The 13,163-nt window shown below is 45.7% G+C and overlaps 1 protein-coding gene across 2 annotated transcripts in view; it reads left to right on the forward strand.

The window, feature by feature from the left end:
• LOC133347854 (roundabout homolog 1-like) overlaps positions 1–13,163 on the forward strand; it is a 167,716-nt gene that overhangs the window by 131,020 nt on the left and 23,533 nt on the right. For both annotated transcript variants that reach the window (XM_061560532.1, XM_061560533.1), the window contains exons 11-16: positions 1,409–1,490; positions 2,255–2,405; positions 3,171–3,337; positions 6,222–6,343; positions 9,052–9,286; positions 12,916–13,040. In XM_061560532.1, the coding sequence (XP_061416516.1) occupies positions 1,409–1,490; positions 2,255–2,405; positions 3,171–3,337; positions 6,222–6,343; positions 9,052–9,286; positions 12,916–13,040 (882 nt within the window). The remainder of the gene's footprint in view (positions 1–1,408; positions 1,491–2,254; positions 2,406–3,170; positions 3,338–6,221; positions 6,344–9,051; positions 9,287–12,915; positions 13,041–13,163) is intronic.

Consider the following 13,163-nt stretch of genomic DNA (forward strand, 5'->3'; position numbering starts at 1 on the left):
GCACGCGATACAGAATTTTTTGTTTTCTTTCTCCTCTTTCTGCAAATAACTAAAAACCCGTTTTTAAAAATAGCATCGCGAGACCACGCTTACCCCGCATCACTCCCCCGTCCGCTCCAGCCTCCAGCCCATACACGAACCAGCTGTTTGCAGCGCCACAGCTTCTTGTGTGAGACTCAAACCATAAAACAAAAACGAATGATGTTGAGTTGGGGAGTAATGGAGTCCCTCTGCAGTCATTTATTAAGTCCCGATCAGCTCAGTTTACAGGAAATCCACTTCCCATCCTTTAGCCAGAGCTCAGGATGCAGGAATTGGGGAGCTCAGTAAAGTGGCTTTGTGGCATACCAATTCACGGAGCACAACGACTGAGCTTCATTTAAAATGTATGTTTGCCTGTCAGCGCCAAGCCTCATTGTTTCTCGGTCGGCTATAAATATGCCCTCTTTGCGTTTAACTCGGTTGGCGTTGTTAGAAAAATGGAAAAAAAGGTGGGGGGTGGGGGGAATGTATGGCCCAGTCGCTCGGCGCTATTATCCGCATTGTGTTTAAAAATCCTCGTATAAATCTCGGCTACAGGAGCGCAAACTCGTCGTCAGATAGAGCTCCGTTAATCTTCTTCCTTGCCCGGTCTGTTTTTTCTTGGGTGTGGTTTGAACTTATCAAAACAACACTTCACTTTAGAAGCAACAGCTCTCCTCCGCGTGAGTGTGAGAACCACTCCAGACGTCGTTTTCACAGTGTCATATCGAAATTACGTCCGCTTCAGTCGAATCATTACTTGTGTCGTGTTTTTTGTGATAATTTCACGACTGAAACGTGTCACATTTCAATTGAGGAGTCGTAAGAGCTTTACTTGGAGGGGCGGTGGGGTGGGTGGGCAGTGGCACAGTCACAGTCACTGACACATCGTGTTACTAACCTGGTGGACCTCGGTTCGATTCCTGGCCACAACTAACGTTATTGGCGAGAGATAGCTGAACCAGTCGTGGTGGCCTCTCCTTCACCAACCCGCACTGACCAGCATCATCAAGTTTGGTCAAACAACCCCCATGACTGGCATATTTGAGGGGACGTCTTTCATCCAGCAGCGGATTGACAAAGGGAAATTTAAAAGCAAACTATTCTGAATCTTTCAGCAGGCTCATGTGACATTATCTGCAACTGCATTCCTAAGTATATTACTTAAGCTATTGTTTACAATAGTTTAGTTTTAACATCGGCGATGATTTTTAAAACACAAGGCAATTGAGTGCTTCCCCGGCCATAAAACGAATCCCATAAATGACAGACGAGTTTGTTATTGTAACATTACAGTCCATTATGTCGCTGCGGTGTTAATGATTGCCGTGAGTTAGCTGTTAGCTGTTTACTTGTGGGTTATTTAATGATAGATGTTTGCTTCCAGGTGGAGGACACTGGGATTTACACCTGCGTCATTTCAAATGCAAATGGAGAGACTTCCTGGAACACCTTCTTGGAGGTCAAAGGTAACTTTCTGTCAGAGCAGCAGCTACTGCGCGCTTAATTACAAAGTCACAACGATCGGAAAGCGATTTTACTAAATCATAAAACATATGATTAGGATAAGGTACTTTCAAATTTAGATGGTATGATTTGAACATACGGTAATGTTATGACACTGCATATGATGCCATGAATAAAATGATGGACAGATTAAATGCGTAATCATTAGTTACCGGACTGAGGTCATCAACTCGCCACACTTGAAAGCATTCTGAGTGGCTGGCATCTCAAAGGCGCTCGCTGAGCGATCAGACATGGTATTGGCCCCTAAAACAACTGGCCACGTCGCGTAAATGTTGTCGCTGTTGTATTTTTGGAGTTTGCATGGCCTCTCTCTCCCCTCGGTCACGTGGATTTTTTTCTCCTGGTCCTCTGGTTTTTTGCCTCCACATTTGGAAACATGCATTTGGGTTATTTTTCTGCTTTAGTTTTCCACGTGATAAGCCACTTTGTTGAGCTATCATTTGTGGCCAGGCCGCTTCAAAGAAATAAGTTAATACCTCAGTGAGCTTTATCTGGTAAGATAAAAATCACGTAGTTTTATTCGTATATTTTAAGTTAATTGTTTACCTCTCCCATAACTTTGCACTCCTATCGTGTTTTTGCACTGTTTGTTGTTGTAACGTTCTGACCCGCTGCTACTGGACATCTGTGAAGAAGAGCAGTTGTGGCTCATCGGATTCCTCCAGGACAAATAAATATTCCGATTCTGTTGTTGCGGCTGCAGAGGGCAAGCGGTACACGGAGATGAACGCGGCGCTGGCCCCGCGCGGCCCCTCGCGTCCCGAGATTGTGGAGGTGAGCCGCAACACCGTGACGTTGTCGTGGAAACGGGATACGCTGCAGCCAGCCACGTCCTACATCATCGAGGCTTTCAGGTGAGTGACCCTGAACCTGATCACCGTTAGTGGTCACGATGCAAGGCTGAGAAGGGTAGTCCAGTACTCTTGGGTAATTTTAGGCCAGTTGTAACTAGCGATGGCCGCTGCAGCATTTTAGATTTAGAAAACTAATTTCGTTGCCCACACCCGGACATATTTAATCACTGCTCCCTCTGGTGGGCACATGGGATGGCAGCACCTAATTGCAGGCAGGGGTCACATGACTACCCGAGGTTGTGTGCTACGGAGACCAATCGCTGGTCATCATAGAAAGTTTTCTACAAACTGTTTGCTTTGATGAGAAAATCTTAGTTAATCTCTTGCCGGTGACCATTGACATTGGCGATTGCTATAAAATTGCGCGAGAATTAGCTTAGTCCATTATGGTGTGAAGCCAATGACAGTGGTGTAACTATTGAGTGAACCAGTGATTCAATGGCACCCACGGGCTACAGGAGCCCCAGGCACTACGTTATGAAGAGGGGAGAAATTGGAATGGTGGTGGCACCATATCTTTCCTTGCACCGCCAGGGCCCGTGCCAGCAATGCCATGCCTCTTGTGATATTTTTTTTAAGTCTTGGTGCAGCATTCAGAGAAGGAGACCGGTGTAAGGTACCAATAATGTATGTTGAACTTTTTTCGCACCCTACGTAGCCAACTGTGTTAATTGGAGGTGTGGGTGAAGGACAACAAAAAAATGCTGTTGCAGTTAAGTTGGCCTCTGACCGGACGTCTGTGTGAATGCACCTGTCCATGTGCAGCCGCTCGCTGGGGAAGGGCTGGAAGATCGTGGCGGAAGGCGTCCGCTCGGAGACTTTCACCGTGCGCAGCTTGCGCCAGGGCGCCATCTTTGTGTTCCTGGTTCGAGCTGTAAATCTGCATGGCGCCAGCGAGCCGAGCGCCGTCTCGGAGCCCGTGCGCACAGAAGGTGATGATTATAATGATGATGATGATGACTTAGTACATTCTTACAGCACAAGGCTTTCATGCAGGTGCTTTCAAATTACTCAGTTGCGATTATACGCAGCAATCATCGCCCGCCGACTGGCAGACGAATGCCCCAGGTCACCCTTGCAAATTAGACTATCGTGTTCTCTAGAGATTTCACGTGGTTAAAGAAAATCAACTTTAAAAACTTCAGTAAGGGTTGATGTTGCTGCTTGTTTTTACCCGATTTAAGTAATTTACGAGTTATCCTTCAATTTGTAAAATTTGGACTGTGACGCAGGTAACACGTTTGGCCCTTCTCTTTTGCTAACGATGTCACGTGATCTTCCACATCCACTGTGAAGCAAGACGGTGCTCATTCATGGTTAATCCACGGGCATCGTTAACCAGGGTGGCCACGGGGGCTCTCGCTGTGAATGTCTGGAATAAGCCATGAACCGTTTGTCGCGTCGCTGTCGGCCGTGCTCGGCATCGATCGTGGCATTCTTAGGTACTAAAAACAACAACATTCTTACAAGTAACTCCTTAGGACTGAAAGCCTCCAGGATTCGTAGACCACATTTGCTCATGCTAACGGAGAAAAAAAACGAAACAAAAACGCTTTCATTACTCCTTGCAAAATGGTCAAGAAAGTACGATGCACCATCGTTACCCATTCCATTCAATCGGATTGTTTTTACCTGTTTGTGCTTGCCTGTAATGAGAAACAACTGCTACGCATTCTCGTCAGCATAATCATAGTCATTATTCTCGACATTGCATTCCTCTTTTTCTCGTTTTAAACAATTTCCCCCAGCATTGTCCCCACTTTGGTTGGTCGCTGGCTCTCTGTCCGCAAACCGTAACTCTGTTTCACGTCACAATTCCAATCTCTTTCCACAGCTCCGCACATGTGTTTGCTATTGTTTTCATGAATTCCTTCCTGGCCGCGTTATGGGGTCGGGAACTCTGCGCTCATTTTTCACTGTTTTGTCTCAAACTGTGCCCTCATCATCCCGTGGCCGTGCGCGTTTATCAACGGTCACCTGATCCTCCCCCTGTCTCCTCGTCGCTTTCGCTCCATTCTGTTCCCACCTGCCATTCCCACCGGGTTGAACCCTGTGCACGCACACCCCATCGGTGATGACTCCTCAATCCTTGTCTCATCATTGCTTTTCATCACTCGGCCGCCCCAATGTGTTTCCCAAACACTTCTGTCATGAAATGTGTTGTGTCCGGTCCTGTTACATCTCTACTGTCCTTTTATTTTGACAAATAAAGGATGAATTACTTTTTTTTTCTCTCACCACCCACTATTTATTTTCGATACTGAGCCACCGACGGCGACGTTTTGAAAGCACAAAATTGAAACCCATCTTCTACAACGGCATCCGGTTTCTCCCCTAAAAAAATATATATGGCCATGCGTTCGACTCCTTCAGTCCCCCTTATTGTCTAGCCCATGTGGCACGTGCTCTCATGCAGGCCCCTAGCACAAACAGGGTTCAGACACGAGCCCTGAATTGACCCAATTTTTGTGTCCGATTGCATCTTGACTTTTCTTGCTTGAAGCTGGCTGCAGCTCACAGATGCATGCAAAACAAGCCTACGGGCTTCTTTAGTCGTGAAAGGCATAAGAGAGCTTCAATTCCATGTAAAATTGACCTTAACATGCAATTTGTGCCCACTTTGCATCAAATTTAAGCTTCAAGGGTACGCTTTTTCAGCTTTGTAGTGTAGCTTGTAGGCCCATACGACTTGAGCTTAATAGCCGGTGTTTGCCTTGAAATAATTCCACATCATTGCACGAACATTATAGTTTAATCTGCGTGCAATTGCAGCTAATTTGTTGACTCCCTGATCATTTTTATTATTTGCATATGGGTTCGGTGTAGAAATGTGATCTGGATAATTCTGTGGACTATTTGGAATGTCCACATCCGTTAACGCATGAGCCAGTAGTTCGTGACAGCAGCTCTGTTTTTGTCAGAATCATCATCATCAGCGGTGCCTTAAACGTTTAGGTTGTGGGTACCACAAGTGATTATTTGGCAATTGGCTCTCTCCATATTTTTGGTTCACGTAAGAAGAATAGAAAAATGTAAATAATAAAATGATAAAAATGTTATACAAATAATACATTTCAAATAATAAAAGCAAAAAAACAACAATAAAAAAGTAAATAGTAAAATAAAAAATAAATTGAAAATAATAAAAGCAAAAAACCACGACGTTTCGGTCACAACACCAGCGGTCTTCATCAGGCAGAGAGAGGGGGCAAGCCTCCATATGTAGCTGCTTATGGCTCTCTCCACCTTCCACTGGGGCCTGTAGGATGGTGGTGGAAAATTCCTTCTGGTTTCAGGTTAATGCGGCCAAACCATCGCAGCCTCCACCTTTGTTATTTCCAAGGCAGTTTGTGTACTAAAAACCTATTAGTCACCACTTATTATTCCATAAATTCAAGGTACCTTTCGGAACAAGAAATAAGATCTCCAGCGGAGGGGGGCATTCTGCCAATCAAGCACAAGTATATTTCTGATCACCAGATGACGGGAGTTGGTCGGCGTCACTGCTTTCATTCTATTAAGTTTCGAGACACATTTGGATGATGCATACGTATGTATGCTGAACTTATTTCACGATGTACGAAGCTAACCATGCTCATCGGAGATGCAGGGTAAGGATGACAAACTAAACATGAAAAGCACTTTTCAAAGAAATGACTTTTCACTTCTTAGAAAACTGACCGCAACATCACAAATCACTTCTGTAAACAACTGACTATTGTGGGACGTGGGCACGAGCGGGAACACATGGTATAGAGCTCGTCAAGCCAGCGGTTAGCCTCGATCAGCGAACGTGGACGTGTCGGCCTCACGCAGACCCATCACCGGCGGAGCCCGGCCTGGACTCGGCGCTGATCCAGAAGGAGCTGGGACGCATTTCCATTCACCTGCAGGACCCCGTCACCCTCAGCTCCACTGCCCTACGCCTGCACTGGACGGTACGAGCGTTTCGGAGAGACAGAGAGTGCCGCCGTACTTCGTGATGCTGCTGCTGCTGCCGCTCTAAGGAGTTTGCATGTCTCTCTCTCTCTCTCTCCCCATGGTTGTGTGGGCTTTTCTCCGGGTCCTCCAGTTTTTCCTTCCACATTTAGAATCAACATGCATTGAGAGTATTTGGCTGCTATGAATTTCCTTGGCAAAGCACTGTCCTTTAATTTCCACATGGTAAGCCGCATGGTAAAAATGTCCACATGGTAAGTCATTTCGTTGAGCTATCATTTGTGGCCAGGTCGCTTCTAGAAAAAAGCCATATAGCCCAGTAGGCCTTACCTGGTAAAATAAAAAGTTTAGTTCATCAGTCGAATAAAGGAAAAAAAACTCTATTAATAACCAACTAGCTTTCAGCATTAGCACCAGGGTTATAGGTCAGGGCGAAGGAGATAGAGTTAAAGGTTTCAGGTCAGGATTAGGGTCACCTTAGTTAATAGTTGACTTATAGTTGGCTATCGCGGACAATGATATTATGTTTTGGAGCAATCCACCTTTGCACTTAGCTTGTTCCTTTGTTTACAAGGGGCAATCTGTAGGTTTTGACAAGTGACGTTTGAACATTTTTGTTGTCGTGATCTGAGGTGAGACCCAAGTTAGTGGTCCTTCATGTAGGCGCTTTATCGTGCAACGGAATGGCACTGTCCAACAGTTATTGACCTCCTTTAGTGAATTATTGCGATACAGGTGGTTTGTCCGATTGCTGAAAGGAGCAACATTTTAAATACTTGGCAAATTGGCCTCTCTGAGTAACGAATCACAGTGACGCAGCCGGGTGGCGCGGTGGTTGCGCACGCCTGTAACCCAGCACTGTGGTAGGCAGCGAGAGTTGGTGGGATCGCACAAATGTTGTTGTTTTGTTACTTTTTTTAAATTTTCTTTGAACCTATCTATGTGACTTTACCGAAAGACCCAAGAATATGTTGTGAAACTCCTTTCCTGCTGCGTGTCGAGGTGCCATAGCCTGGCTCGCAAGAAGAAGGCAGTACAGCAAGTGGAGTAATCGCCATCTGTTTCCATCTGTATGTGGATAGAGTGTTGCCCCTTCGCACAAGAAATGGGTTTTCTGCGGGTGCTCTGGATTCCTTCCTCGCTTGTATAAGCATTTATTAACATGTTAAAATAACAACCTAATGCAGGACTCTATTATAATATTATTATTATTATAACTTTGATTTACAAGGCATTACCTTGCTGATGATGCTCAGTGAGTTCAAATAAGTACAAGGTTTCCTTATGTCGATAAATGCTGCTGGAAAGAATGATTTTTTGTGGCTGCCATCAAATCTGTGAATTATGAGTAAAATCCCATCTCAAAACAAAAATATTGCATCTTGAATATATCTTCAGATGAAATAACGTTTCCCTTCAGCGATCAAGCATACACTCAAAATGATTTATTTTATTATAGGTACGTTGCTGTAATGAGCTGTAACGATTAAAATTTAAGAAATACAGGCATTGAGTCTTAAGTCTCCACATGCTGTCAACTATCCTGTTTTTAAGCTGCATTGGCTGCACCACGTAGAATTTTTATTCACATCCTCACTGTTGCAGAATGGCGATCCTCACATTTGAGCAGAATGAAACATGCGAGGCATTTTTAATGAAAAGCAAATTCACGGGACACATTTACATTCTTATAATATTAAACTGCCCACCGATGTCCGGCTGAGGTGCTGCGATTATTTACATTGTAAAGCTGTATTATTTTTTCGTTACGGCTGCGCATTTTACGGCAAGGACAATGCTGTAATTAACGTGCGCTTCTTTTTGAAACCGTGAAGGTTCGAAGGAGGTGGAATTGGATGCGAGCGGGGAAAAAAAAATGTCATTTAAATCGAATTCTGCCCACAATTCATTTCCCTGTCGCCCGGCGAGGCAGTGCCAGCCCGTTTCCCACGCAGCCCACGTCGCGCCTCAGGTGCTGCTCGTCCGCTGTCGTGTGCAAAGGTTAAAGCGTGCGTAATCCGTCAAACCGTCTCGCCTTGTTCCTCCCGCCACCTCTCTGCGTCGGTGCTACTGAGCCTGCCCGGTGCCGCGGTTGTTTACCCGCGTCCCATTGCCTCACCGCAGCTCCCCGCGTCTTCCCGCGTCTCGGTGTCTCTCCGAGTCTTTCCATGTCTCCCCGTTCCTCTGTGTCGAAGTCATTTCCCCGTGTCTCCCAATGCCTCTCCGCATCTCGCTGCTCCAGGCATTGTAATGGTGCTCACCATGTCCATGTCTCCATGTGTCCCCATGTGTCTCTTCCGCGTCTCCGCCACACCTCCAATTAGCACGGTTGGCTACATGTGGTTTGAAAGAAGTCCAAAAAAGAAGTTCAACATACATACACATCCAAACATCCCCTACTACGGCCTTCCTTCGCGCTGTGCCCCTGCTCTCCCGGACATCCCCTCCCAAATTCTTAATCAGTCTTCCCTGCCGCCTCCCCCCACCCACCTGCGTCGTACGTGGTCGACGCGAGGAATGAAATGGGATTCCCCCCCCCCAACCCCGCTCGCTTTACCTCTTATTCGTAAGCCCGGCATTTAGGCCTCTTTGGCCCATGAGCCCTGGGGTGCAGTTGCACGGCCTGCACGCTCAATAGATATGCCCCCCTCCCCCCCCCGATTAGCCTTCATCCTGTCCGCCTCACTTGCACCTCCCCCCCTCGCAGGTGATGCAGCGGCCGCTCTACCTGCAAGGCTTCCGCGTGCTCTACCGCCCGCTGTCGTCGAGCCGCTCGGCGTCGGGAAACTGGTCGGTGCTGGAGGTGCGCTCACCGCTGGAGCACGGTGCCGTGCTCAGCCGCCTGCGCAAGGGCTTCTCGTACGAGGCCAAAGTCAGGGCCTTTTTCAACGGCTTCCAGGGCCCCGACAGCGAGGCGCGACGCGGCTCCACGTTCGAGGAAGGTGCGACGCATGCTTTGGCCTGCGCCCGGCGCCGGGCCTGCTTTTGCGAAGATTCGGAAGCTTTGCTTTTGAAGCTTGGGTCGAAAGTGTTCACTGTGAACACTGTTTTGACGTCTTCTTGGTTCTTTCGGTAAAGTCACGTAGAAGGGAAATAATAAAATAATAAAAATAAAACATAATAAAATAATAAAAATGAAACGTAATAAAATATTTTATTATGTTTTATTTGTATTATTTCCCTTCTACGTGACTTTACCGAAAGAACCAAGAAGATGAATCCCTGCAGTCACGAAAGCTTTAAATCGAAAAATTGTTTTGACGATTGGCCCTGTTTTTTATTTATTGTGTTCATGTTTTCAATACGAGAAATAGAGGAAGCTCAGAAGCAGGGTGTATGACGTTCGAATGACGGGCATAGACGTTTGTAACCGTAGGCGCGCCCCTTGTTGATGTAGAAAAGATAGAGATTTTATTTATTTCAGCAGGGGGCCTCATCCGCTGTTAGCCTCTACAGATGCTGTACAGCACAGATCTTAGTTACGATCGTGGTTACATAGGTCGTGATGCAAACGGCAAGTGTCTGGTAGTTGTGATCTGGAAAACAATAGAGGGGGATGAGTGAAAGGAAAGGGAGAGAAAGAAAGACAGAATAAAGAATGGAAAAGAGAAGAGTGATGGGCAGTAAGTAGACAATAGGGTGAGAGGGTCGGGCTAGCAATGAGTCAACAAAAGGCCATGTTTTGTTTGTAGAATAATGTTCTGTGTTCTTAAAGTGCTTATTGAGCATCTTAAGACTGTTCCAGGCGCATTCTCTGTATCCATTTTTGGACGACGATTTTCAGTATCCTTTTGAAAAACAGAACTCGTGTTTTCTAAGGTTTGCAAAGCAAATTGAAAAATGCAATTAAAAGAGACCTTACATGTTGTGAATGTAACACTTATTTGTTATGAAGAATACAAAAGCGTCTCAACTTAAAATGTAATCGGTTATTTTTTGCAAAGCTAAGAGCACCCAAGGGCTGCAATTTGTATTTTGTCATCTGTGCCATTATTTAAGCTTTTGTTTGTTTTGTGACAAAGAAAATACCAGTGTTTGCGGAGTTCCAAACAGACCTGCGTTTCTACACGCAACCACTTTTGTGTGTTTTCACTTTATTTACTTTTAATGTATTTAACTCTTTATTTTTCAGTATTTCTAATTTTACAATTTTGCATCATGGGCTACCGTAAACTTCTTCAGGGCTCGTTAATTTCCTGTGCGCCTCCAATCCAATGAAACTGCATTACAAGATGTGCAAAGTGCTCTTGGGTCTAGCTAGACTGGCCTGCACAGTACACATTCAGCAGTCAGTGATTTCGATGTTGCTCTTATGATAATTGTTTCAAATGCAAAATCGTTCCCATGACCAAAGTGCCATTGGCTGGTGCTCTTTTTAATGTCAGCAGTCCTGAGCCCTCGGCGAAACTGGCACTAACACTGGATCCATTGCTCAGCAACCTCAAGTGAAATTTGCCCCGGGTTTTAATTTCACCTCATCAGCACACCTCCAGCCTTTTCGTCATTCCACCCCTGGATGAGGGCCCTCCCAGCACCGTGCGGGTCATGGGGCTTATCTGACCATATTTCACCATGCTAGTCAGTGTGGGTTGGTGAAGGCTTTCATGCGATTTGTGTAAAAAAAAACCGTTTTACTTCTGTAAAGTCATTTGATTTTGCCTTTTCACCCAAGTTTTGCCAATTCTAATATTTAATCCTCGATTTAACCGTTGTGCAATTTTCTTTGCATTTCTGTACAGTAGTCGCTCTTGTAACCCTGGTCTCCCCTTGAAAAGGAGACTAGTTGTCTCAGTACAGTACGGCCCTTTTCTCAATCCACTGTTGGGTGTGGGCCTTAATTCCCATGCCGTGCAGGTTGTAGGGGTTATTTGACCATACTTCACACATTTGTCAGTGTGGATTGGTAGAGGCGGAAAACATCGACGTTTGAGCACCGTTCTGCAGCGACTGACTCGCCCTCTGCCGGAAACGTGACCCTCCAGCAGCCTACAGCACCCGTTCATAATTGCTTGGTGGTCGCCTGTGCAAGCGATATCCAGATCCTTTCCGGGTGAATTGGTCATGAGCTTTCACCTCCTTGAAATTAATTATAATAAAATATCATTTGTATTCATAAGGCGGCCCCTCAAACAATGGATCTCAGAGCGCCTTGCATGTAGAGGAGGAAAATAAGTAAGATGCAACAACCGGGGAGAGAGACTAAAGAGAATAAATAGACAAGATAGAGAACTTGAGAGAGAGAGAGAGAGAGGCCTTGTCTAATAGGTGGATCTTCGCGGTTTGTCTGCCTGACGTGTTTCTACGGTGCAGACAACATGTCTGTAAGACAACGCTACTGCTGGCTTATTTTCAAGTACTGCAGCCTGACCAGGTGGAGCCCATTATAACCAGGGATAATGATGATGATTATGATGGGGCTGAGTTAACCTTAGCCAGGATTTGAACCCACGGTCTCATTATTTGGGATCCCTGCTGATGTGTAAATCAAGTTATAGTCTAGCCACTTGTTACAATTAATGGGTGAGAAGAATTTAATTTTTAAGATTACAAAAAAAATAGCGCAGTTGACAAGTGTTTAATGTAGCAACACATCCGCAGCCTTTGACGACGTAACATGTTAATTTCCGGAGGTCTTTGCACTGAGCAAAGTGTCCGCTTGACAATGCAGCTGGCCTGGCAGTCGTGGCGGCGCTCGTCTGCTGGAGTAAAATGGGGTCATTTAGAAAAAAAAAGCATGAAAACAATTTTAATTGGCATGTAGTTGGATTGAGATAAGACAAGCTTGTATTTTATCGGTAATTTGAGAACAATTTTACGGCTCATTTATCGAGAGCTGCTGGGCTAAAATTACACGACTTTCATGTTTCTTTCATCGACACCACCCGTTGGTACTGTACTGGATGGAACATTCTTTCATCTGAAAAGGGTGTGCGAGAGAATTGGCAAATTATGCTGTGCGTTTGGTACATGAAACTCCATTATGTATATATATATCCTCATTTTACACAATGTCTTCTTATTGTAACACTGCATGGCAATCAAGGCACAGGATGGAGCGCTACACTTCTTGAATTCCTATGACCTCAAGACAGCAAACCCAAAATAGCTGCTATGCAGCCCATTATCACGTTTCCTCTATTCTCACATTTTACCAGCAAGAACTACGCTGCTATCTTACGGCAGTGCCCAGCAAGTGCTGTGGTTTGCCACTTAAAACATCAGAGATGGGCTGGCCCACGGCATGTTACAGAGATAAGCAAGTGATTTTTTTTGGAACAGCAACAGATGTTATAAATTTATGTCGGGGTTCTTTAGCCATTTAACGGCGCTGCCTGCGAGCTGGTAAATTGCTTTGGTGTCACTCTTTACTGGTCTTAATGGACAGTCTGCAGTTGACCACGTGCTTCACTGTTTGTTCCAATTTAGGTGAAAAAAGCAATGTTTTACAATCCCTCTTTGCTTATTCCCGAGCCAACTTTTCCGAGTCTTCAGGTCTTGACGGATTTTCGAGGCGGTAGTTGAGTCCTGATGCCTGACCTCGGTTTTGTCCCATGCCTTGTTTTGCTCGCAGCTCCGAACGCGTCGCCGCAACACGTAGAGGTGAAGCGGTGCGAGGAGCCGGGTTGCGACAGCATCACCGTCACCTGGCAGCCACCGCAGGAGGAGCTGCAAAACGGAGTGATTCTAGAGTACAAGGTAAGCTGTGGATGGGGATGCGGGCGTTTGAGTGAGCTGACGCCATTGGAATAGCCGGGAAGTGCCTCGAGGGTTCTGAACGTCGGAAGCGAATGTGCGCAGGGGATCAGCAGAATTGACAAG

The sequence above is a fragment of the Lethenteron reissneri genome, chromosome 26 (genome assembly GCF_015708825.2).
Source record: "Lethenteron reissneri isolate LAM-NWPU_2019-01 chromosome 26, ASM1570882v1, whole genome shotgun sequence".
Classification (NCBI taxonomy): domain Eukaryota; kingdom Metazoa; phylum Chordata; class Hyperoartia; order Petromyzontiformes; family Petromyzontidae; genus Lethenteron; species Lethenteron reissneri.